Source organism: Mustelus asterias, chromosome 4, assembly GCF_964213995.1.
Source record: "Mustelus asterias chromosome 4, sMusAst1.hap1.1, whole genome shotgun sequence".
Lineage (NCBI taxonomy): Eukaryota > Metazoa > Chordata > Chondrichthyes > Carcharhiniformes > Triakidae > Mustelus > Mustelus asterias.
The window spans coordinates 129,132,833-129,160,261 of NC_135804.1; the positions used below are offsets into that span (position 1 = coordinate 129,132,833).

The window sequence follows — 27,429 nt, forward strand, 5'->3', positions numbered from 1 at the left end:
ATTTCCCCTTGATCTGACACCCCAATTAGAGGAATAGGGTCTGCAGAGAGAAACTATCAACTCCTTTGATCATGAGCAAATCAATTCACCCTTTAATTTTCTAGACTCTGGGAAATATAAGCTTGGTCTATGCAACCTGTTCTCATAATTTAACCCTTTCCCCTCAGGATGATCTCTTCAATAGCTGCAATGTATTTTTTTATAATGCGACGGCCAGGACAGCATGCAGCATTTTAAGTGTCATTCCATCAGTGATTTATCAACTTTGCTATTTCAGCTGAACATTCACCTCTTAATAGATCCCAACATTTTTTCATCTACGTGATTTTCTTTCCATTAAATTTCATTTGCCACCTGCCTACTCAATTCCCAAGTAAATTTAATTCCTCTTGTCGTTTATCGTATTCAACTTTGGATGCTATAATTAGCTTTATAGCATCTGCAAATTGAGCCTCTGTGCTCGTAGCTTGGAGCTCCTGATCATTTATAAAGATGTTAAACAAAAGCAGTCCCAAAGCAATGCAAACATCTCATCGCAGTGGATTCACGCTCCATAAGTTTAGTATTGAAGAGCCAAAATGACTTCATTCCAAACCTCAACTTTAATATGTGAAACCGGAGAGGGTCTGCAGCAATTTGTTCAAAAGATACCAGGAATGAGGGATTTCAGATATTTGGGGAGAGGGGAGAGGCTGGGATTGATCTCCTTAGAGCAGTGAATATTAATGGATGATTTAATAGAGGTGATTAAAATCAGTAAGGATTTTGATGGAGTAAATAAGGTGAATCGCTTTTCACTGAAAGGAATATCAGTAACCAGAGGCATGGACTTAAGATAATTGATGAAGGAATCAGAAGAGAGATGAGAATCTCTTGTTATTGTGCAGCATGTTATTGTGATCCGGGACATAGAGGAGCAGGTGTAGGCCACATGGCCCATTGAAACTGCTCCGCCATTCAGTACAATCATCGATGATCTTGGATTCAACTCCATTATCCCACCCACTCCCTTAATTCTCATGATAGACCAAAATCTGTCTATCGCAATCTTAATTGTATTCAACAATGGAGCATCCACAACCCTCTGGGGCAGAGAATACCAAGGATTCACAACTCTTTGAGTGAAGCAATTTCTCCTAAATGATTGGCTGCTTACCTTGAGACTGACATCCCCACCCCCATGTTTTGGACTCCCTGCCATGAGGAGCAATCTCTTAGCGCCCATCCTACCAAGTCCATTCAGAATGGAATGGAATGGAGTGCCATGTCTGAAAGGGCGATGGAAACAGATTTCAAAAGAGAATTATTTAAATATTTTAAAATAAAAAAGAAATTGCTGGGTCTCAATGGTTCAAAGAACTGGCACAGTGTGCTGGATGGCCTCTTTTTTATGTTTTTGAAATCTATGCACAGATTCTTAAGGGGGCAACGTGAGGCTTCCCCAAGAACTGAGTCTCACTCCGCTTCATTCTGGTCTCAGTTCAGGACTGGCTCCAGATTCCAGCTGCATTTAACTGTAACAACAGAGTGAGTGAAAAAGCATAATTGCCAACAGAATTTTTTTTTTGTTTATATTCAATTCAATCCAATCAAAGTCCAATTCAAAGTCTCACAAGTGAGACATTCCTGATCCAACCTGACAAGACAGGCTGGCCACTTCCTGTCTTGGGCTTGATCTACATGATCTAAGCTGATTGGAGCAGGCATTGCATCTTCTCCAAGGCTTGATCTCATTTGCATCTTAACCAAAAGGCCGAGATGCCACTTTAAAAAATTGCTTCAAATGAAGCCTCAATGTAACTTCATGACTTCAACCAAGTGCAGGATGCCAAAACTACACTTGATCTTAGCCAAAAGGTCGAGAACAGAAATGCTGCATTTACATGCTTCTTGGGCATTCTCTGCTTGGAGTTTATTCTTTATGTGCCTGGAGTTTATCCCTTATGGTGCTCCTCATTTTGCTTTCTTCCTGTCTTTGTAGTGCTTGTGTTGACACCAGTGAATGTGGAGACCTGAGCAGTTGCAGTGTGCTGAGGAACTACAAAGAAAGTCATGAGTATGCACAGCTGGGCAAGTCTGAAATGCTGAATTACTCCATCAACGTGTATGATGATGGGAACACTCTTTGCATCGTCACCAATGCAGGTGAGTGTGCAAGCGGAAGGAATATCCTCATTGCCTGTCTCCACTGAAATAAGCTGAGGCTGAGTTTTCAACCTGGAGCAAATACATTGAGAATGAAGATTATTTTTGTAACATAGCGTGTTGAGATCTGGAGTGCCCTGCCTAAAAGGGTGTTGGATGCAGATTCATTAGTAATTTTCAGAAATAAATTTCATAGATTTGAAAATAAAGAAGTGAAACAAGTCCTGGGCTCTGGGTTGAGGAAGTGAGCCTAATTGGATAGCACTTTTATAGAACCAGCATAGGTTGGATGGGCTGAATGGCTTCCTCTGCTGTAACATTCATAAACAAAAGTATCCTCTTTCTGTACGCAGGGTCCCATGGAACACACGTGGCTGCAATAGCTGCCGGACACTTCCCAGATGAACCAGAAAGGAACGGTGTCGCTCCTGGGGCCCAGATATTGGCCATCAAAGTGGCTGACTCCAGACTAAATACCATGGAAACTGGGACCAGTTTAATCCGCGCAGTAAGTGCTATCCTGTTCATTGAGTTTTGGTGTACTGTTGAAGCAAAGAGTTGCTTCCAATTACATGGTCATCCACTGTGGTCAACTCTGTAGAATGTAGTTTTGTAAGTGAGTTGAGAAGATGCATCGTCCATCGTGTGTGCTGTGTTTGTCCCTCCCTTTGGGAAGCTGGAGATTCTCTGTGTTGAATAGGTTAGGACTTTATTCCCTGGCGCGTAGAAGAATGAGGGGAGATTTGATAGAGGTGTATAAAATTATGATGGGTATAGATAGAGTGAATGCAAGCAGGCTTTTTCCACTGAGGCTAGAGGAGAAAAAAACTAGAGGACATGGGTTAAGGGTGAAGGGGGAAAAGTTTAAAGGGAATATTAGAGGGGGCTTCTTCACACAGTGTGGTGGGAGTGTGGAATGAGCTGCCAGATGAAGTGGTGAATGCGGACTCACTTTTAACATTTAAGAAAAACTTGGACAGGTACATGGATGAGAGGGGTGTGGAGGGATATGGTCCAGGTGCAGCTCAGTAGGACTAGGCAGAAAAATGGTTCGGCACAGACAAGAAGGGCCAAAAGGCCTGTTTCTGTGCTGTAATGTTCTATGGTTCTATGAAGTGAAATTAGATCATAAAGAATAGGAGCAGGTGTAGGCCATTCGGCCCTCGAGCCTGCTCTGTCTTTCAAAAAGATAGTGGCTGATCTGATTGTGGCTGTAACTCCACTTTCCTACCTGCTTCCATAACCCTTCCACTTTCCTGCCCAGTGTCACATTGCTTGTGGGCCACTCCAGTCAAAACTGATATCTGATATCGTGGCTGCACTAAATGGTTACAGTTCCTCACGCTGTTCAGAGTGGTCTCCCACCTTCCACTTTCCACTGTCTTGAGCTTATCCACAATTCTGCTGTTGGAATCCTATTCCGTCCCAGGTGCTGTTTATCCATCACCCTGGGTTTGCTGATTCACGGTCCACCAAAACCAACGTTTGCATCTTCATACTTGATTCCCTCCTCCACACTCTCCCTATCTCTAACTTTCTCCACACCAGTAGCCCTCCAAAAAGTCTAATCATTTTCAATTCTGGTCGCTTCTTTCTTAGCCCCAGCAGAAGGTGCTAAGTCTTTAGCCAGTTGGGTCTTAAGCTCCTGAATTATCTGCCTAAACATCTTTGCTTTTCCCCCTTGAAAATATTGTTTAAAACCTACATCTGTGACAACGTTTAGTCTTATAGGAATGTTTCCATTGGCTCAGTATCAATATTTGTCTGATTACCCTCCTGCCAACTTCATCATCATCGTGTTGAGCAACTACCAGGATTGGTCTTTTTCATCCAGCATTTCCGATGTTCCTCCTCTGCCCAGTATCTTGAAGGGAATATTTATTTTAAAGAGGCCAACTCCAACCCTAAAGCAGAAGGTGGAGGAATGTTGTAACTGCTTGTCTGCCGAAGTCAACAGCAGTCATTTTTACCCTAAAGGATAACCTGGTATAGTTTATAATAGTTGAATGTATGTCATCATCGGTGTCCTTCCATCTATGTACTATGGACAGGCAGCAAATCAAATGCGTTAGGAATGAAGTAGCTTTATATGGTGCACATTTGCTGATGGTTGAAGGAACCAATCCTCTCTGGCCACGGGAGAGGTGATGTGGAGATGCCGGCGTTGGACTGGGGTAAACACAGTAAGAAGTCTCACAAAACCAGGTTAAAGTCCAACAGGTTTATTTGGTAGCAAAAGCCACTAGCTTTCGGAGCGCTTGCTGCTCCTTCATCAGGTAAGTGGGAGCTCTGTTCACAAACAGGGCATATAAAGACACAAACTCAATTTACAAAATAATGGTTGGAATGCGGGTCTTTACAGGTAATCAAGTCTTAAAGGTACAGACAATGTGAGTGGAGAGAGCGTTAAGCACAGGTTAAAAAGATGTGTATTGTCTCCAGACAGGACAGTTAGTGAGATTTTGCAAGCCCAGGCAAGTTGTGGGGGTTACAGATGGTGTGACATGAACCCAAGATCCCGGTTGAGGCCGTCCTCGTGTGCGGAACTTGGCTATCAGTCTCTGCTCTGCGACTCTGTGTTGTCGTGTGTCGTGAAGGCCGCCTTGGAGAACGCTTACCCGAAGATCAGAGGCCGAATGCCCGTGACCGCTGAAGTGTTCCCCAACAGGAAGAGAACACTCTTGCCTGGTGATTTTTGAGCGGTGTTCATTCATCCATTGTCGTAGCATCTGCATGGTCTCCCCAATGTACCATGCCTCGGGACATCCTTTCCTGCAGCGTATCAGGTAGACAACGTTGGCCGAGTTGCAAGAGTATGTACCGTGTACCTGGTGGATGGTGTTCTCACGTGAGATGATAGCATCCGTGTCGATGATCCGCACGTCTTGCAGAGGTTGCTGTGGCAGGGTGGTGTGGTGTCGTGGTCACTGTTCTCCTGAAGGCTGTGTAGTTTGCTGCGGACAATGGTCTGTTTGAGGTTGTGCGGTTGTTTGAAGGCAAGAAGTGGGGGTGTGGGGATGGCCTTGGCGAGATGTTCGTCGTCTTCAATGACATGTTGAAGGCTCCGGAGGAGATGTTGTAGCTTCTCCGCTCAGGGGAAGTACTGGACGACGAAGGGTACTCTGTCCGCCGTTCAACAACCAGTTCTTCATCCAGACACACGGAACAGCCATGGGGACCAAATTCGCACCTCAATATGCCAACATCTTCATGCACAGGTTCGAACAAGACCTCTTCACCGCACAGGACCTTCAACCAATGCTATACACTAGATACATCGATGACATTTTCTTCCTTTGGACTCATGGTGAACAATCACTGAAACTACTCTATGATGACATCAACAAGTTCCATCCCACCATCAGACTCACCATGGACTACTCTCCAGAATCGGTTGCATTCTTGGACACATGCATCTCCATCAAGGACGGTCACCTCAGCATTTCACTGTACCGCAAGTCCACGGATAACCTCACGATGCTCCACTTCTCCAACTTCCACCCTAAACACGTTAAAGAAGCCATCCCCTACGGACAAGCCCTCCATATACACAGGATCTGCTCAGATGAGGAGGATTGCAACAGACACCTCCAGACGCTGAAAGATGCCCTCATAAGAACAGGATATGGCGCTCGACTCATCGATCGACAGTTCCGACGTGCCACAGCAAAAAACCACACCGACCTCCTCAGAAGACAAACATGGGACACGGCTTGCAAAATCTCAGTAACTGTCCTGTCTGGAGAATATACACATCTCTTTAACCTGTGCTTAACCCTCTCTCCACTCACATTGTCTGTACCTTCAAGACTTGATTACCTGTAAAGACTCGCATTTCAACCATTATTTTGTAAATTGAGTTTGTGTCTTTATATGCCCTGTTTGTAAACAGAACTCTCGCTTGCCTGACGAAGGAGCAGCACTCCAAAAGCTAGTGGCTTTTGCTACCAAATAAACTGTTGGACTTTAACCTGGTGTTGTGAGACTTCTTACACGGGAGAGGTGTCAGAAGACTGGTGGACACCTAATGTGATACCATTATTCAGGAAGGGTTAAACCAAGTATTCACAGGCCATTGAGTTCAACATCAGTTGTAAGGAAATAATTGGAAAGCATTCTGAGGGATAGAATTAATCTCCACTTGGAGAGGCAAGTATTAATCCAGGATAGTTAGGAAGGCTTAGTCAGGGGGAGATCATGTCTAACAAACTTGATTGAATTTTTCAAGAAGGTGACTAGGTGTGTATGAGGGCAGTGCAGTTGATGTAATCCACATGGATTTCAATCAGGCTTTTGACAGGTCCTGCATGGGAGACTGGTCAAGTCAGTAAGAATACGTAAGATCCAGGGCAATTGGGAAATTGGACCCAATATTGGCTTGGTGGCAGGAGGCAGAGGGTGATGGTGGAAGGTTGTTTTTCTGACTGGAAACCTGTGTTCAGTAATGTACTGCAGGGATTGGTGTTGGGTCCCTTGCTGTTTGTAGAGCATATTCATAATGTAGAGGTGAAAGTAGGAGGTATGATGAGTAAGTTTGCAGATGGCATGAAAATTGGTGTTGTAAATATGAGGGGGGGAACAAGACTTGGATTTCAGGATGACATAGACAAGCTGATCAGATGGGCATAGCATTGGCAAATGAGGTTTAACCCTGAAAAATGTGAGGTGATGCATTTTGGGAGGGCTAACAAGGCAAGGGAATACACAATGAATGGTGGGACCTTGGGTAGCATGTAGATCAGTAGATAAGGTGGTTAAGAAGGCATATGGGATTCTTGTCTTTATTAACCCAGGCAAAGATCAAGGAGGTTATGATGGAGCTGTATAAAACACACTCGTTAAGCCATAGTTAGAGTATTGTGCGCAGTTTTGGTCACCACATTATAGGAAAGGATGCGATTGCACTGGAAAGGGAGCAGAGGAGATTCACCAGGATGTTGCCTGAGCTGGAGCATTTCAGCTACGAAGAGAGGCTGGTTGGGCTGGGGTTGTTCTTGATACAGAGAAGGCTGTGGGGGAGGGAGAGACCTGATTGAGGTGTACAAAATAACGAGGGACATAGATGAGGTGGATAGGAAGGAATATTTCCCCTCGATAGAGAGGTCACTAACCAGAGGTCATAGATTGAAGGGGCAGGACGTTTAGAGGGGATTTGAGGGGAAGCGTTCCATCCAGAGGGCGGTGGGAATCGAGAACTCATTGTTTGAAAGGGTGGGAGAGGCAGGAATCCTCACAGATTTTAGAAGTATTTAGATGAGCTCTTGAAATGCCACAGCATACAAGGCGACGGACCAAGTGCCGGAAAATGGGATTAGAATAGCTAGGTGCTTGATCACCATTGCAAGTGCAATGGGCCGAAGGGCCTCCTCTTGTGCTGTAAATCTCTGACTCTTAAGAAGCAGGTTTTTTTAAACTCATTCCTGGGATGTGGCTAGACCAGCATTTATTGCCCATTCCTAATTCCCCTTGAGAAGGTAATGGTGAGCTACCTTCCTGAACCATTGCATCCATGGTCCATTTAGGGAGGGTATTTCAGGATTGTGACACAATGACCCAACCATGGGTGGCACAGTGGTTAGCACTGCTGCCTCACAGCATCAGGGACCCGGCTGCGATTCCGGCCTCAGGTCATTGTCTGTGTGGAGTTTGCACATCCTTCCTGTGTCTGCGTGGGTTTCCTCCGGGTGCTCTGGTTTCCTCCCACAGTCCAAAGATGTAAAGGTCAGGTGGATTAGCCATGGTAAATGCTCAGGACTACAGGGTTTAGGGGAGGGGTTGGGCCTGGTTAAAATGCTCTTTTGGGGAGTCGGTGCTGATTCAATGGGCCGAATGGCCTCCTTCTGCAGTGTAGAGATTCCATCATCCTGTAACAGTGAAGGAATGACTATGTATTTCCAAGTCAGGATAGTGTGGTGCTTGGGGCAGATCTTCCAGGTGGTGATCTCGTGCCAGCTGCTCTTATCCTTGGTCATGGGTTTGGAAGGCACCTTTATGAGTTCATGCAGTGCACCTTGTAGATGGTACACACGGTTGCCACTGTGCATCGATGGTGAAGGGAGTGAATGTTTGTGGGCGAATCAAGTGGGCTGATTTGACCTGGACAGTGTCAAGCATCTTGAGTGTTGTTGGAGTTGTGGACAAGTGGAGTGTGTTCCATTACATAGAAACGTAGAAAAAAGAGGCAGGTTTAGGCCATTCGGATCTTTGACCCTGCTCTGGCATTCATTTTGATCATTGCTGATGATCAAATTCAATATCCTGGTCCTGCCTTTCCCCAATATCCCTTGATCCCTTTAGCCCCTAATTTCTTCTTGAAATCACACAGTGTCTTGGCCTCACTCCTGACTTATGCCTTGTAGCTGGTGGACAGGCTTTGGGGAGTCAGGTGAATTTCTCACTGCAGGATTCCAGCCTCTGACGTTCTATTGTAGCCACAGTATTTACATGATGATTCCACTTAAGTTCCTGGTCAATGGTAACCTGGCCCAGTTGTTGGTAGAGGGGGATTCAGCATTGGTAATGCCATTAAATGTCATGGGGAGATGTTTAGATTCTCTCTGGTTGGAGATGGTCATTGCCTGGCACCTGTGTGGTATGATTGTTACCTGCCACTTGTCAGCCCAAGCCTGGATGTTGTCCAGGTCTTGCTGCATTTGGACATGGACTGCTTCAATATCTGAGGAGTTGCGTAAGGTGCTGGATGTTGCAATCATCAGACCTTATGATGTAAGGAAGGTCACTGATGAAGCAGCCGAAGATGCTTGGGCCTAGGACACTAGCCTGAGGGACTCCTGCAGTGATGTCCTGGAATTGAGATGATTGATCACAGGTTTCGTCATGGGGTTTGCCATATGTGTCGCATATAAAGTGGTTAGTAAGTGTCAGCGTGCGTTGTTGTTTTCGGCATATGAATGTATGAAGGGAAATCAGAAGAAATAAACTCTTGTCAGTTGCAAATAATCACAAGCATTTTGCCTTCAATTTTCCAGATGATTGAAGTGATCAATTACAAGTGTGATCTTGTAAATTACAGCTATGGTGAATCATCTCATTGGGCTGACGCGGGGTAGGTACAAATTCATCTTGTGTTACACTGGTGTAAACTGGACAAATACTCAGCTCATTTTATGAACTGCCATAGTGATGGAGCTGCCCTATGGGCCACAGCTGCAGAATTCTCTCCTAAACTATGCAATAATCTATATCAATTTATATTCAATCGAAGCATTCAAAACAGAATTGGACTGTTATCAGAAAGGAACTTTGTGCAGGCTTATGGGGAGAAAGTGGGAGAATGGTGCTCAGTAAATTGATAACTCAAGAGCTAGTGCAGACACGATGGGCCAAATGACCTCCTTCTGAACTGCCACTATACCATGTGGCTGCATGCACAAGCATTTACACCACAGAAACAGGTCAGCTGGTCCAACTGGATTCTGCTAGTGTTTATAATCCACACGAGCCTTCTCCCACCCTTCTTCACATCACCCTATCAACATATCCTTCTATTCCTTTCTCTCTTGTGCACTTATCTAATTTCCCTTTAAATGTACCTGTCTTATATTCGCAACAATTATTTATACGGTAGCAAGTCCCATGTTCTCTCTGCTCTCTGGGTAAAGAAATTTCTTCTAAGTACCTTATTGGATTTTAATATGACTCTCTTGTACTTATAACTTCTAGTTTATAGACCCCAAGTTATGTTTGTCACTGTCTTTTTTATAGAATATTTAACACCACAGGAAACGATAGCCATAATCACAAAACTGCTGCAAGAATAGGAAGGAATAGAGTGTTTGCATTGATTGGCATTGTTTGATGAGGCTTACTCCACTAAAATTTTAATTGCAAATTGGAGCTGACTATCCCAGTTTATAGATATCAGTCTTTCAGTAGATTGACAAATTAATGATTGTGAGGAAAACAAAGCCGCCCTCTCTTTCTTGCCAACTCCAGCAAGGCTTTATGCAAAAATGGCAGGCTGAAAACAAATGTGAATGGGATTAACTTCAGCTGATGCTTTTGGAGGGAAGCCAGACCTGTCGAATCTTTCTTATTTCCTTGGGGATTTGCCCTTTACTGAGAGATTCTCTGTCTAGCCCTATCCATTTCACCAGATTGCAATCTGATTTATGTTTCATTTCAATAGATGCGCATTTTGTCTGACTGTGAGAATTAAACTGACTTTGAATCATAGAACTTATGGTGTAAAGGGAGATCGCTCATCCCCTTGGATCTGTGCCTGCTGTCTTGGCAGATCCCCTTTTCCAATGTTATTATTATGTTCTTTATTACTCTTCTATTGATGAGGGATTACAGTTACCTGGATAGACTGAAGAAGCTGGAGTTGTTTTTAGAGCAGAGAGGGCTAAGAGGAGATTTGATCGAGGTTTTTGATGATATAAGGGTTTTGATGGAGTAGAAACTGTTTCCCGTGGCTGAACAATCGATAACAGAGGGTAGATGCGGAAAACCCTTTCACGTACTGAGTTTAGATTTGGAATTCACTGCCTGATTGGGATGGAAATCTGCCATCCTTACCTGATCTGACCAACATGTGATTCCAGACCCACAGCAATGTGGTTGACTCTTAACCGCTCTCAGTTCAAGGCTAATTAGGGATTGGCAACAAGTTGGTCTTGCTCTTGAAAGAGTAATGAAGAAAATAACCAGTTACCCTCTTTAAAAACTTCCATCATGCTGAAAACCAGTGCTGGAACAATTAACCTTCTCCATTCAATGTAAATCGCTATTTTCTTCATGCCTCTGTCAGTGGTTCCCAACCGCTTGGAAGTGTGCCGCGGTCTGGAGCAGATTTTTAAGTGTGCGCCGTAAAAGTGCAAGAAAGATGGAGAAAAACCCAGGACTGGAACCTGGGAGTGTGGTGCTGAGGAGAGCAGGGGGACGCAGAACCAGAAATGTGGCGGAGACAAGAGGGGTGGGGAGAGAGGAGATAGCGGGAGTGTGGCGGACTCGGAGGTCAAGAGTGGTGGTGAGCAGCTGCCAGGTTTCGAGGTGTCCTTCTCTGCAGTCACAGGCGGGCAGGACATTTGGCTAAAAACTGCCGTCATTCTGCATCAGATGATGTTTTGAAAGTGGAGGAGTGGAATTCTTTTCAGGATCAAACACAAACCTGCTCATAAACTGGACGCACCCGACAATGGTTCCAGCCCTGCATTTCAACATTGGTGCCACACAAGGCTGTGTCCTCTGCCCCCACTATACTCCTATGAGTGTGTGACCAAATTCCCCTCCAACTCGATTTTTAAGTTTGCTGAATACACCACCAGAGTGGGTGGGATCTCAAACAATGATGAGATGGAGTACAGGAAAGCGATCGAGCATCTGGTGAATTGGTGTGACGACAATAATCTCTCCCTCAATGTCAGTAGAATGAAGGAGATTGTCATCGACTTCAGGAAGTGTAATGGTGGACATGTCCCTGTCCACATCAATGAGGATGAAGTGGAAATGGTCGAGAACTTTAGGGGGTTTCTAGGTGCCCAGATCACCAACAACCTGTCCTGGTCCCTCCATGCCGACGCTATAGTTTAGAAAGCCCACCAACGCCTCTACTTCTCAGAAAACGAAGGAAATTTGGTATGTCCGCTATGACTTTCACCAATTTTTACAAATACACTATAGAAAGTATCCTTTCCAGATATATCACAGCTTGGTATAGCTTCTGTGTGACCAAGACCGCAAGAAACTACAAAGGGTTGTAAACGTAGCCCAGTCCATCACGCAAACCAGCCTCCCATCCACTGACACTGTCTACACTTCCAGCTGCCTCGGAAAAGCAGCCAGCATAACCAAGGACTCCACACACTCCAGATGTACTCTCTTCCATCATCTTCCGTTGGGAAAAAGCTACAAAAATCTGAGATCACGTACCAACCAACTCAAGAATAGCTTCTTCCTTGCTGCCATCAGATCTTTGAATGGACCAACCTCGCATGAAGTTGATCTTTCTCTACACCCTAGCTATGACTGGAACACTACATTCTGCACTCTCTCGTTTCCTTCTCCTCTATGTATTCTATGAACGGCACGCATTGTCCATATAGCACACAAGAAACAATACTGTATACCAATACATGTGACAATAAATCAAACTCAAAAACTCTCAAAAAATGTACAGTCTTTGTCCAGAATTGAAATCTGAATGTAAACTGGCACAATGCCTGGTTGATTAAACAAGAGACTGGATCCAGTGGCAGAGACCGGTCTGCACCATCACACTACTGGCCATCTCCCGAGGTCATTGTTGACTAAAAGGGGAGATTATTTCCCCAGGCCAGGCAGGGAAACTTTGCTCTTCATATTCCCCCCTCCGTTCTGAAGATTAGGCAATGTTTGAGTGAGCCTGGTCCCTTCTCCCGTCCTTGCTGAGGTGACAGTCTCTTCAGGAAAGGGATTGCTGTCCCCAGACTGAACTCACTGGCCAGCCATAGATCACTTCCACAAACCCCAGCAATGAAACCTCGACATATTCCACACCACCACGAGAAAAGTTTAGCCTGTTCCCACTTTGTCTTTCTCATTTCAATCGCTTCTGTCTCTGAATGTTGTAATCAGAATGATCAAGTAACCCTGAATGTCCACCCCCATCTCCCCCGCCCTCCAAATACATGTCAATATATTTGTCTGTGGTGTCAGATATCGTAAGAAGTCTCACAACACCAGGTTAAAGTCCAATAGGTTTATTTGGTAGCAAAAGCCACTAGCTTTCGTGTTGAGAATATGGACTTTATCTTGGTTTCCAGGATGCGGCGTTTGCTGTAGAGTTGGCGTATGAGGTGGTTAAGGACTGTGAGAGAGGTGCGACGGCAAAGTCTCTCAACGTAGTCTGTGTTATAGGTTGACCTGAGTGGGTTTGTGATCAGTAGTCCTTTCGGTATCTTGTCTGCTTTCTTGCATCTTTGTAGAATCTTGATGCCTGTGTCAATATGCGCGATCATCTTGGAGATCCTCTCCACTTGGAACCGGCAGTTTGCGGTGTCGATGGTAGTCATGATGTGGAGATGCCGGCGTTGGACTGGGGTAAACACAGTGAGAAGTCTCACAACGCCAGGTTAAAGTCCAACAGGTTTATTTGGTAGCAAAAGTTGTGAGACTTCTTACTGTGTTTACCCCGGTCCAACGCAGGCATCTCCACATCGTGTTAGATATCCCCAATGACATCTTGTGGCATTTTGAACAGTATCCGGATTTGGGAGAACAAAGTGGGCTGAGGATTGAAAATCTCCGGCTGAATTCTATTCTCTTAGAAATTCCAAAAATTGAGCCAAAAACCTCTCATTGGCCGAATGTTACAGACCTCATGCGAAAATGCCGGAGGTTTGAACCATTCTACTGTCCGGATGTACAGGCTCCACCTTCACTGCCCCGTCCCGAGGGGATTCTGCGAGCTTTCTCTCTGATGGATAGTTTTTTGGTGTTTCTCAGTCAGAATTTTTTGTGTGGAGAGTGAACTTGTTACATTTGAATAAAAAATAAATCAAAGACTTCATCTTGCCATGGCCGCATAGCGACAGTTATCAACATCACAAACATTTAGAAGAGGAATTCAACAGCAAATAAATAATAGTTCAAGCTCCTCTCCTCGAGACTCTCTCTCGTTGAGTTTTACCCTTTTGCAAGTTGCCCTTGGAAATTGAACATTATTTTTTCAGACGCTTATTATCAATCAGGGTTTTTTTTTAGTTTGTTTCCATGGTTCAGTTTAATTTGGTTAAAGTAGATCCCTTCTGACAAAGCTTTCCACTAACCCAGTAAGCTGCTATTTACTCAATATTGTGTTTTGCTCTGATCCATTGAATTCCAGTTGTACGCAGCAAACCTCTCGTAAGACTGTACCATCGGAGTGTAAGTAAATGTGACACCCTGGGTGGGACAGTGACACAGTGGTTAGCAGGGACCTGGGTTCAATTCTGGCCTTGGGTGACTGTATGTGTAGAGTTTGTACATTCTCTCTCTGTGTCTACATGGGTTTCCTCCGGGTGCTCCGATTTCTTTCCACAGTCCAAAGATGTGCAGGTTAGGTGGATTGGCCGCGCTAAATTATTTCTTAGTGTCCAAAGAGGTGTAGGTCAGGGGGATTAGTGGGGTTTCAGGGACAGGGTCTTCGTAAGATGCTCTTCGGCGAGTCCGTGCAGACTCAATGGGCCAAATGGTTTCCTTCTGCACTGTAGGGATTCTGTGATTCTATTTATGAGCAATCGATCCAGCTGAAAAATGTTGGCGTGCTGTAGAATTTTTTGTAACATTGGAGTGTGCCTTGTTACTGGGAAGCACTGCTCTATGCAGATACTAGCCCCCATTCTGCTGGACAAATATTCTTCTTCAGCCAACACCTAAAAAAAACAAAATACAGTGGATAAACTCAATCCTCAGCCCACTTTGTTCTCCCAAATCCGGATACTGTTCAAAATGCCACAAGATGTCATTGGGGATATCTAACACGATGTGGAGATGCCTGCGTTGGACTGGGGTAAACACAGTAAGAAGTCTGGCAGCACTTGTGGAGAGTGAAACAGGGTTAATGTTTTGAGTCCATATGTCATCCCACCTAAAAAAAAAGATTATTTGGTAATTATCATGTTGCTCTTTGTGGGATCTTGCTGTGCATAAATTTGTTGCCACGTTCCCTACATTGCAATGGTGACTGCACTACAAAAGTGCTCTGAGTTGTCCAGCGTTCATGAAAGGCACGATAGAAGTGCAACTCTTAGTTTTAAATTCCTCCCTATCAAAGGCTGAAATTTGCCCAGTCTAACCAACATCTTGTAGGGTTTCCGAACCATTTCCTTCTTTATTTACAGCATACATAGCAAACCGAGAATTCCATTTTTCTTCAGGGACATCCTGAGGGCATGACAGGTGCTTAAGTCAACACTATTTTTTAATACTTGCTGGGCCAACTAGGCTACTGGAAGAAAAGCTTTGGAAACAAATAGCTGTTGAAATTGGGCGATGCAAGACTATTGGAAGAATGATCTCGATTGTTGACTGGCTTCCTACACTATTCTTATCCTTGTGATGAAAGTGTCCACACCCTGATGGCTGTAAAGATTCTCTATGAATCTGCGCGGCCTCAAATCGCCCTAATCTGCGAACAGCACAAAACTACACACAATCTAGGCAAGTTGTCAGCTTCATTAAACGAGAAATGGAACCCTTACTTTGGTGCATGAGGGATTGTAATCTTGTGTAGTGTTAGTGTCAAAGCACGCAGTTGGAGCAAATCAGCTGAAGCTCAGTGCTGCATCCCACCTGACAGTCCTTCATCGCACTTATACCTGATGACAATATTAATGAACTAGTGCTTAACATTATATGAGTTATCTGTTTGCCATTTTGCCAAAAGCATTAAAATAGAAGTGTGAAAGAATATCAAAGACATTTTACTGCTATGTTAAGTGTGTTAGGAGTGGGGAAGTATTCCAGTATCTCCAGACGTTATTTCCATCAGAAGAACAAGTCAACTAACAAACGTGAATGCCAAAACTTAATAGAACAATCTAAATGACTCAAGTGGCTCCTTTGATGTTCCAATGCATTGCGCATAGAAACAAAGGGAGTGGCTGGGGAAAGTGACTGAGGGGAGAGTGGAGAATGGCTTTTGAAGATTGCGGGGCAGCAGATGTGAAGTGAATGGTTTAAGGAGACAGTTTCAGGATGGAGGACTAAGGCAGCTGAAGAATTCAGTGTTCTGGGAAAAAGGAACTCAAATGGATAAATTAATTAAAGCAAATTGGCAGCTGGTTGAAGCTTTCTCAAACAACTGAAGCAAGGGCTCCAGGGAGCATACTGAATCACAATTAACTAGAAAGTTCCCTCTGTGGTATTCCTGAGTGAGCATCAACATCTTACTGAGTCGTTCTTTCATTTGTTTTAATGGAGTTATAAATCTGTTCAGTTTATAACGTAGTAGCATGGCCGAGTGGTCTAAGGTCCTGCTCCGGTCTCTAAGGTGTAGGTTTCCAATCCCTCCGCTGCCAGAGGTTCAGCTGATTTATCATTTTGGGGACTTAATGCAATTTGCTTCTGGTGAAGGAGTGGCTGCTGAAATTTAAGTTCATGCGACGGAAGCGCGGGAAAGGGAAGTTATCTTCTGAGGAAAGGTTGGACCTATATCCATTGGAGTTTAGAAGAATAAAAGGTGATCTCATTGAAGCATACAAGATCCTGAAGGAACTTGAAGGGTGGATGCTGAAAGGATGTTTCCTCAGCTACGGCTCTCACCAACTTCTACAGATGCACCATAGAAAGCATTCTTTTTGGTTGTATCACTGGCTCCTGTTCTGTCCAAGACCGCAAGAAACTACAAAAGGTCGTGAATGTAGCCCAATCCATCATGCAAACCAGACTCCCATTGACTCTGTCTACACTTCCCGCTGCCTCGACAAAGCAGCCCAGCATAATTAAGGACCCCTGAATATTCTCTCTTCCACCACCTTCCATTGGGAAAAGGATACAAAAGTCTGAGGTCACGTGCCAACCGACTCAAGACCGCTTCTTCCCTGCTGTCATCAGACTTTTGAATGGACCTACCTCACATTAAGTTGATCTTTCTCTACACCCTAGCTATGACTAACACTACATTCCGCACTTTTTTGTTTCCTTCTCTATGAATGGTATGCATTGTCTGTATAGCACACAAGAAACAATGCTTTTCACTGTATACTAATATATGTATCAAATCAAATCTTGTGGAACAGACCAGAATCAGGGGTCACAGTTTAGAAATAAGGGATCTGAGGAGAATTTATTACTGTGGATCACTGGGATGTGTCCAGGGATAAGGAGTTACAGTCATGGGAGTCACTTGAGAAGTTAGTATTCTTCATTAGAGTGGAGAAGGTTAATGGCTGACTTGAGGCTTTGACATTTCCAAAGGTTATGATCAGTTAAATGGTGAGAGATTGTTTTCACTGATTGCTAAAATGGTAATGAGGGAGCACAAGCTGATGATAGCCAAAAGCTTAGACTGAATGAGAAACTAAAGGTTTTGGAGAGTGAGATTTGATTGTGGGGAGCTATTAAAGCGTGTGGGGAGTGGAATCAGATGAGGTAGCATATGGGAAGTGGAATTAGATGCAGCTTGTGCAGAAAAGCATCTTATGGGGAGGTGATGGTATAGTGGTAATGTCACCGGATTAGTTATCCAGAGGCCAGGCTAATGTTCTGGGGACAAGGGCTCAATTCCCACCATGGTAAATGTAACTCTAAACCTTGCACAAAGAAGATGATTGTGGTTGTTGGAGATCAACCATCTTGCCTCCATGACATCACTGCACAAGTTCCTCCGGTTGTGCCCTAGGCCCAATCATCTTCAGCTACTTCAATAATGACCTTCCCTCCATCATAATGTCAGAAGTAGAGATGTTCACTGAATACTGCACAATGTTCAATGTTGGGCACCATTTCCAACTCCTCAGATACTGAAGCAGTCCATGTCCAAATGCAGCAAAAACTGGACAATATCCAGGCTTGGGCTGACAATGGCAAGTAACATTTGTGCCACACAAGTGCCAGGCAATGGCCATCTCCAGCAAGAGAGTATCTAACCATTGCCCATGATACTGAATGGTATTATTATCGCTGAATCCCCATTATCAACATCCTGGAGGCTACCATTGACTCAAAACTGAACGAGACTAACCATATCAATACTGTGGCTACAAGAGCAAGTCAGAAGCTAGGAATCCTGCAGAGAGTAACTCACCTCCTGACTGTAAATCTTGTCCATAGTCTACATGGCACAAGTCAGGAGTGTGATGGAATACACCCCCTTGCTTGGATGAGCGCAGATCCAATAACACTTGAGAAACTCAACAGCATCCAGGACAAAGCAGTCCACTTAATTGGCACGCAATCCACAAATATCCACTCCCTCCACCACTAATGCAAAGTAGCAGCAATGTGTACCATCTGCAAGAGGAATTGCAGGGATTTAGCAAGGCTTCTTAGACAACACCCTCCAAACCCACGACCACTGCCATCGAGAAGGACAAGAGAAGCAAACACACGGAAACACCACCACCTGGAAGTTCCCCTCCAAGCCACTGACTTGGAAATATATTATAATTCCTTCATTGTCACTGGGTCAGAATTCTGGATCTTACTCCCTAACAGCACTGTGGATGTACTTGTATCACATGGATTGCCGTGGTTCAAGAAGACAGCTCACGATCACCTTCTGAAGGGCAGTTAGGGATGAGCAACAAATACTTCCTTTCTCAGTGATGCCAACATCCCATGAAAGAATAAAAAAAATGAAACTTTCTGTGTCTGTGTTTTGGTCTCATTGCCTTTGGACTGGGAACTGAATACAATCAGACAGGGCTATGGAGAAAGGGTAGGGGACAGTGTGGCGAATTGGAGTTTTAAAAAAAATTCAATGTGATATGTATGTCAAGGGTTCGACCAGCGTTTATTGCCCATTACTAATTACCCTTGAGAAGTTGACAGTGCACTGTTGCAGTGCATGCAGTGTAGTTAGGAAGGGAGTTCCAGGATTTTGATCCAGCCCTTGAAAAGAGCTGGCACAGGCACAATGGACTGAATGGCCTCCTTTTGTGCTGTATAATTGTAATATTTCTGTTCTGCTTTTTCATCCAGGCGTATATGCAAGGTGATTGATGAAGCAGTCTTGAAGCACAATGTTATCTTTGTGTCCAGCGCTGGCAACAATGGGCCCTGTCTCTCGACCGTCGGTAGTCCAGGAGGTACTTGCACCAATATCATTGGTAAGTACGAGATCAGTGTGCTGATCACTGAGATAGTGAGAAAACACACATTGCTGCTAAATCAATAAGAGTAACCTAATCTCACCTCATCTTATTGAAAGAACAATAATGGGGTATGTACTGGGAGAATGTTTCCCCTGGTTAGTGAACTTAGAAGCAGGGTTTTACGGTCTTAAAATGAATGCGAAGTGATGCATTTTGGAAGAAATAATGTAGGGAGGAGTTATACAATAAATGGCAGAGTCATCAGGAGTATAGAAACACAGAGGGACCTAGGTGTGCAAGTCCACAAATCCTTGAAGGTGGCAACACAGGTGGAGAAGGTGGTGAAGAAGGCATATGGTATGCTTGCCTTTATAGGACGGGGTATAGAGTATAAAAGCTGGAGTCTGATGATGCAGCTGTATAGAACGCTGGTTAGGCCACATTTGGAGTACTGCGTCCAGTTCTGGTCGCCGCACTACCAGAAGGACGTGGAGGCATTGGAGAGAGTGCAGAGAAGGTTTACCAGGATGTTGCCTGGTATGGAGGGTCTTAGCTATGAGGAGAGATTGGGTAGACTGGGGTTGTTCTCCTTGGAAAGACGGAGAATGAGGGGAGATCTAATAGAGGTATACAAGATTATGAAGGGTATGGATAGGGTGAACAGTGGGAAGCTTTTTCCCAGGTCGGAGGTGACGATCACGAGGGGTCACGGGCTCAAGCTGAGAGGGGCGAAGTATAACTCAGACATCAGAGGGACGTTTTTTACACAGAGGGTGGTGGGGGCCTGGAATGCGCTGCCAAGTAGGGTGGTGGAGGCAGGCACGCTGACATTGTTCAAGACTTACCTGGATAGTCACATGAGCAGCCTGGGAATGGAGGGATACAAACGATTGGTCTAGTTGGACCAAGGAGCGGCACAGGCTTGGAGGGCCGAAGGGCCTGTTTCCTGTGCTGTACTGTTCTTTGTTCTTTGTTCTTTGAAGGGTTGGCCATTTAGAATTGAGATGAGAACTAATTTCTTCACACAAAGGATTGAGGATCTTTGGAATTCTCTTCCCAGAGCACAGTGGATATGGAGTAGTTGAGTTAGGACAGAAGTCAATGTTTTGCACTCTAAGGAAATTGAGGGCAATGGGATAGCGTGAGAAGGTGGAATTGAGGTAGAAGGTCAGCCAGGATCATATTGAATGGCAGCACAGGTTTGAAGGGCCGAATGGCCTCTTCCGATTTCCTACGTTAACTAGATAGCATTGAAATATTTAAGAACCACACTCAACTTTTAAAGCACTATTGATGCCATAATTTCTGTCTTGTATTTGTCTTTTAAATAGTTACAGAAGTGCCTTTGCATGCTCCCCACAGCCTTTAATATTAGGCTTCTCATTGACTCCCAGTTTGACATCAGAAACTGGTGATTCAGCCCACGTCGACCATGTCAATATTAGTTCTTTATCCGGATTCATGGAAGGATTTGTGTTCAAATCCCCTGCAAGTTCTGACCCCTGCAACGTCTGAAAATCTTCATTCTTCAGCTCTCTGGGAGTGATTCTCCAAGCCTGACATCGTGATTCTCGACGTTGTGCCATTGATGACTGTGCCTCGTGCTGTCTGGAGCCCACAGGCTAGAATTTGCTCCTTCAACTGCTCCATCTGTCCTTCCTTTTGGTTATCAGATGGGGTTACATTACTGAACTAGTGAGTCATTGACCTGGGCTAATAATGCAGAGACATGAGTTTATATTACTTCATGGTGGTTGAGGGATTTAATTTCAATGAATTAAATCTGGAATAAAAGGTACTAAAAATAATCAGTAGTGATCACAAAGCTACCACATTTCATAATAACTTACTTAATTCACTCATCTACTTCACTAATACGTTTTAGGGAAGGAAATTTGCTGTCCTTATCCAACCTGGCCTACATGTGACTCCAGATCAACAGTAATGTGGTTGACTTGTATTTACCCTCTGAAATGGCTGAGCAAGCCACCAAAAGAGGCGGCTCACCACCTTCTCCAGGGCAATTGTAGAGAGACAATGAATGCCAGTCTTCCTAGGCATGCCTACATTTTACGAATTGAACACCATCTCCTTTCTTGGCTTGGTATCAGTTTTTTCTAACTATGTTCCTGTGAAGCACTTGGGAAGATTTTCAGCATTAAATGCAAGTATTGTTCTGCCTTGCCTCTTTCCACCCTGCTTTCCAAATCTCATTAAAGATTTCTCCTCAGGTGAGACTGTTTGTTTCAGCAAATACAGCAAAGGCAATGAGCCTGACAACATCCCAGGAGACCTGTGCTCCAGAATAAGCTACAGTCCTATCCAAGTTGTTCCTATACAGCTACAATACAGGCACTTGTCTGACAATGTAAAAAGTTGCCCTGGTATGTCCTGTCCATAAAAAGCAGGACAAATCCAATCCACCCAATTTTACCCAGCAATCTACCCGTGATGTGGAGCAGTGATGGAAGGTATTATTGGCAGTGCTATCAAACGATACTCAAGAGTATTAACCTGCTCACTGTTTGGATTCCATCAGAGCCACTCAGCTCCAAACCTCAATATAGCCTAGGTTCAAACTTAGATAAAAGAATTCCATAGGTGAGGTAAAAGTGACTGCTGCGTATTTACTTCAGGGCATTTGGTTGAGTGTGGCAACAGGGTACCTAGCAAAATTGAGATTAAAGGGAATTGAGGAATGCTTGTCATTGTTTGGAGTCACACCTGACAGAGAGGAAAGTGGTTGCGGTTGTTGGAGGCAATCATCTTAGCCCCACGACATCACTAGATGTGTTCCTCATGGGCAGTTAGTGTCCTAGGCTCAACCATTTTCAACAGCTTCATCAATGACTTTCCCTCCATCATGAGGTCAGAAATGGGGATGTTCGCTCATGATTGCACAATTTCACGGATTATTGCACAATTTTCAGTCCCATTCACAGCTCCTCAGATGCTGAAGCAGTGAGTGCCTGCAACGCAGCAAGATCTTAACATTCACAACTGAACTTGTAGGATGCAAACATTAATCATGACACCCAATTGCCAGGAAATCTCTATTTCCAGCAAGGAAATATCTAATCATTTCCCCTCGATGGTCAACATCATGAGCATCACGAAATTCCCCACTATCAACAACCTGGTGGTCACCATTGACCAGAAGCTTAACCGGGCCAGCCATATAAACAACATGGCTACAAGAGCTAGCCAGAGAATGAGAATTCTGTGATGAGTAACTCACCTCCTGATCCCCCAAAATCTGTACACTATCTCCAAAGCAAGAGTAATGGCATACTCCCGACTTGCCTGGATAAATGCAATTCGACACCATCTAGGTCAAAGCAGTCTGCTTCACTGACACCCATTCATTACCCAAAATATTCAATCCCTTTACAGTGGCAACTGTATGTAGCACCGACAGGATGCACTGCAGCAACTCATCAAGACTTCTTTGACAACACCTTCTAAACTCATGTCCTTTGCCACTGAGAAGGATAACAGCAGTCGATGTATGCAGGTTTCCATCCAATTCACACACCATTCTGACTCATCATCACTGAGTCAATGTCTTGGAACTCCCTCACGGCCAGCACTGTGGATGCACCTACACCTCACGGACTGCAGGGGTTCAAGAAGGCTACTCACTATCATCTTTGTAAGGGCAATAATGGGTGGTTCAATAAATGCTGGGCTTGCCAGCATAGAGTCGTAGAGGTATACAGCACAGAAACAGGCCCTTTGGCCCAACTTGTCCATGCCAGCCAGGTTTCCTATGCTGAACTAGTCATTGCTGACATCTCATGAAGAATAAAAAAGAGCAGACACTTGTCCATTGGGAATACGGTTTATCAGTTGGGTATTGCTCTGCATCCCGTCCATACTGAGTTTGTTAGTAGCTCGAGAGGCCCCATGTTGGCCTACTCCTGCTCCTAGTTCTTATGTTCTTTATCTGATGCAAGAGTAGGTTACAGGATTACAAAGGACGCAGTGAGAATAAAATGAAAGTTATTACTTTAATCACGTGCAAGGAGACATGTGAAATGTTGCTTTATAGAACCGGACACTGGAAGTACCTCTAGCATATCCCTTCTTTAGTGAAAAGCCTCATTGCACAATGTTCCCGGCCAGAGGCAAACTGAGTGTGACTTTGACAGAGCTGTAGCTGGTTTCTCCATCAGAAGGTTACAATTGACTAGCAGACTATGGGCAATTGCCCAGAGCTATAACATCACAGTGTGGTATTATATCTTGAGGGAACTGCACATAATTTAGCTTATTGCAGAAGACTCAATATATGCATTAAACTTCATTTGTGATTTACTACCAAGAAGAAAACTTGCATTTATATAGTGCCTTTTAACATAGTAAAACATCAAGAAGATGCTTTGGATTACTGAACAAATGTTGGCACTGGAGTGCCTAAGGAAATTTTAACACCAACAGTCTGGTCAAAGAGCTAGGCTTTTTGAAAGCTTTTAAGGGCGAAAAGGGGTAGAGAGATTTAAGGAGCAGTTGCAGAGTTTGCGGTGCAGGTGGCTGAAGGCACCAACATCAATGGTGGAGCAATTGAAATCTTGGTGAGCAAGAGATCAGGTTTAGAGGAATGCAGAGAGTCAAAGGCTGAAAAGGGCTACAGAGGCAGGAATGAAACCATGAAAAACAAGGATAAGAATTTTAAAATTGAGATCCATAGCAGAGTATGATTTTTCAGATCGTTGAGTCTGTTGTTTTACAGTGTTAAGAATTAAGTGCCAGTGACTGTAACTTGTTTCATTATTAGGTGTTGGTGCATATGTCAGTCCAGATATGATGGTTGCAGAATACTCTTTGCGGGAGAAGTTACCAGCTAATCAATATACGTGGTCATCGAGAGGACCTTGGTAAGAGACTTGAACCAGTTACCCTTGCTCCTTTCTTATACGGTTTTAAACAGCGTTTGTAACAAGGTCATAAAGTGGGATAGTACATGGGGCCTCCTCCCCCCAGAAACCATGTCAGGTCAAGCTGACATGCTCCATGCCAACCCGCCCCACAGTCATAAATTACTGCAGTGAGGACTAACAAGGGCTGAGCAAGACTCCTGCCCCTCATTGGGTCAGAAGTCCTGCCCTCTGGAACTGCTGGCCATGTGATAGGCCGGGGCAGCTCCATCAGCTATGTCAACAACAGGAAGGTATCAGTGGAAGCTCTGGCGACGACAGGAAAAGAAGAGGGGAGGCGATGGCCGAGTGGTATTATCACTAGACTATTAATCCAGTAACTCAGCTAATGTTCTGGGGACCCAGGTTCGAATCACGCCACGGCAGATGGTGGAATTTGAGTTTGAGTTTAAAATAAATTCTGGAATTAAGGATCTGCTGATGACCATGAAACCATTATCGATTGTTGGAAAAACCCATCTGGTTCATGAATGTCCTCTAAGGGAAGGAAATCTGCTGTCTTATTATAGGGGAGAGCTCAGTGATGGGGAGGTGGTGGTGGGATGGGCATCCTGGCATGGATAGAGGATTGGCTGACTGGCAGAAGGCAGAGTGTGGGGATAAAGGGGTCTTTTTCAGGATGGCAACCGGTGACGAGTGGTGTGCCTCAGGGGTCAGTGCTGGGACCACAACTTCTCACAATATACATTAACGATTTGGAGGAAGGAACTGAAGACACTGTTGCTAAGTTTGCAGATGATGCAAAGATATGTAGAGGGACAGGTAGTGTTGAGGAAGCAGGGGGGCTGCAGAAAGACTTGGACAGGTGAGGAGAGTGGGCAAAGAAGTAGCAGATGGATTACAATGTGGAAAAGTGTGAGGTTATGCACTTTAGAAGGAGGAATGGAGGTATAGACTATTTTCTAAATGTGAAAACGCTTAGAAAATCAGAAGCACAAAGGGACTTGGGAGTCATTGTTCAAGATTCTCTTAAGGTTAATGTGCAGGTTCAGTCGGCAGTTGGGAAGGCAAATGCAATGTTAGCATTCATGTCGAGAGGGCTAAAATACAAGAGCAGGGATGTACTTCTGAGGCATAATAAGGCTCTGGGCAGACCCCATTTGGGGTATTGTGAGCAGTTTTGGACCCCATATCTAAGGAAGGATGTGTTGGCCTTGGAAAGGGTCCAGAGGAAGTTCACAAGAATGATCCCTGGAATGAAGAGCTTGTCGTATGAGGAGCGATTGAGGACTCTGGGTCTGTACTCGTTGGAGTTTATAAGGATGAGGGAGGATCTTATTGAAACTTACAGGATACTGCAAGGCCTGGAGAGGGTGTTTCCACTAGTAGGAAAAACTAGAACCAGAGAGCACAACCTCAGGCTAAAGGGATGATCGTTTAAAACAGAGATGAGGAGGAATTTCTTCAGCCAGAGAGTGGTGAATCAGTGGAACTCTATGCCTCAGAAGGCTGTGGAGGCCAGGTCATTGAGTGTCTTTAAGACAGATAGATAGTTCTTGATTAATAAGGGGATCAGGGGTTATGGGGAAAAGACAGGAGAATGGGGGTGAGAAAAATATCAGCCATGATTGGCGGAGCAGACTCGAGGGGCCGAGTGGCCTAATTCTGCTCCTAGGTCTTATGGTATCCCCCAGTTCTGTGTGTGCCCCCCCCCCCCCCCCCCCCCCCCCCCCGCCTACACCCCCTCCTCCCAGATGCGAAAGACAACTGCTGCGAGCATGTAAAATTCAGCCCTTAGACTGAAGACCATCATCAGAAGAATGAAGGAAAAGTTATTCCAACATGAAATGTTTATCCATCAGCATTTAACAGAAGCATAAGTAGGCAAACAGGACAATGCTTTTGAGCCCCTCAAGCCCTGGTTAGATCATGGCCGATCTATATCTGGTCACTATGCCTCACCTAACAATTAACTCTTCGTGCCGACAGATTTTTCACTCCACTTTGTGTGAAGAAATATTTTCTGACACCACCGTAAACAATCTCCCATTTATGTTACAGATGAGAATGATTTTCTGAGTCTGTTGAATTCTCTTCCCCAGAGAGCAGTGAAGGCCAAGTCACTGGATAATTTTATGACTAAGTTACATAGATTCTTGATTGAAAGAAAGTCAAAGGGTAGAGAATTATTCACCTCACCTAGGGATGGGCAATAAATGCTGGCCTAGCCAGCAACACCCACATCCCATAAATGAATTTTTTAAAAAGCCTCAGTGAGTCTTGCTGTGTCACCAGGTTTGGGGAGGCAGTGACAGAGTGGTATTGTCACCGGATTAGTAATCCAGAGACCTCTGGCAAGATCTGGGGACCCGGGTTCGTATCCCACCATGGCAGATGGTGAAATTTGAATTCAGTAATTATCTGGAATTAAGAATCAACTGATGACCATGAAACCATTGTCAATTGTCATAAAAACACATCTGGGTCATGAATGTCCTTCAGGGAAGGAAACCTGCTGTTCTTTCCTGGTCTGTGACTCCAGAGCCACAGAAATGTGGTTGACTCTCAAATGCTGCTCCAAAATGGAAGGTAATTAGGGACAGGTAATAAATGCTGACCCAGCCACCGATGCTCACGCCCTGTAAATGAATAAATTAGGCTTGCTGACAAAAAACAGTGATATTCCAAAGTAATTAATTGGCTGTAAAGTATTTGGGCCTTCCTGAGAACGCCCTTCCATCTGTTCCCGTCTCTCTAAATGAGGTTTCCTAAATCCTGGCGAAGCCAACTTTTAATCTGCGATCACAAACCTTCGAAAATCACACCCATTTATTTTTAAAATACGTGAAGCAGCTATTCCTGTATTGCACACGCCTTCCAAAATATGAGCAGCTCCGTTGCTGCTCCGGCATCGGTGGAGGTCCAATAATTTCAGTCAGACGGGAATGATATACAAAAGAGAGATCAGGAATATTACTCCAAACTAGGTTGTGGAAATAGGATGGGTTCAAACTCGCAAATGATCTGAAGGGACAGTGAGAAGGCAAGGCGATGGTCTAGTGGTATTATCGTGAGACTATTAATTCAGAAACTCAGGTAATGTTCTGGGGACCTGGGTTCGAATCCCGCCACAGCAGATGGTGGAATTTGAATTCAATAAAAATATTTGGACTCTCCTGATGACCATGAAACCATTGTTGATTGTCAGAAAAACCCATCTGGTTCACTCATGTCCTATAGGGATGGAAATCTGCCGTCCTTACCTTGGTCTGGCCTACACGTGACTCCAGAGCCACAGCAATGTGGTTGACGGCCCTTCAAGGGCACCTAGGGATAGGCAATAAATGCTGGCCAGCCAGTGGCACCCATGTCCCACGAATCTGGAACGCTCTACCTAGAAAGGTGGTGGAAGCTGATTCTATAAAGAAACATTTTAGACAGATATTTGAGCATGAGATGAACAGAGTTACATACAAAAGGTGGGGGTGTGGAAGTAAGTGTGACTGCTCTTTCTAAAAGTTAGAAAAAAGCTCGTAAAGCACATAGCTGGAATTTAAAAGTAAGAAAGCTATACTTGTATGGAGCCTTGGTCAGAGCCCATCTGGTGTACTGGTTTCAGGTCTGGGCACCAGGCTTCTGGATTCCAAAAGAGAAAATGCTGGAAACTC

At 44.4% G+C, this 27,429-nt stretch overlaps 1 protein-coding gene across 2 annotated transcripts in view; it reads left to right on the forward strand.

Annotated features, from left to right (window-relative positions):
* The window catches only part of LOC144492988 (tripeptidyl-peptidase 2-like), a 130,462-nt gene that overhangs the window by 18,663 nt on the left and 84,370 nt on the right, over positions 1-27,429 (forward strand). For both annotated transcript variants that reach the window (XR_013497663.1, XM_078211743.1), the window contains exons 6-10: positions 1,982-2,145; positions 2,499-2,653; positions 9,135-9,211; positions 18,772-18,899; positions 23,662-23,761. Coding sequence is in view for 1 of the 2 variants with exons in the window: in XM_078211743.1 (XP_078067869.1) it covers positions 1,982-2,145; positions 2,499-2,653; positions 9,135-9,211; positions 18,772-18,899; positions 23,662-23,761 (624 nt within the window). In the remaining variant the exon portion in view is untranslated. The remainder of the gene's footprint in view (positions 1-1,981; positions 2,146-2,498; positions 2,654-9,134; positions 9,212-18,771; positions 18,900-23,661; positions 23,762-27,429) is intronic.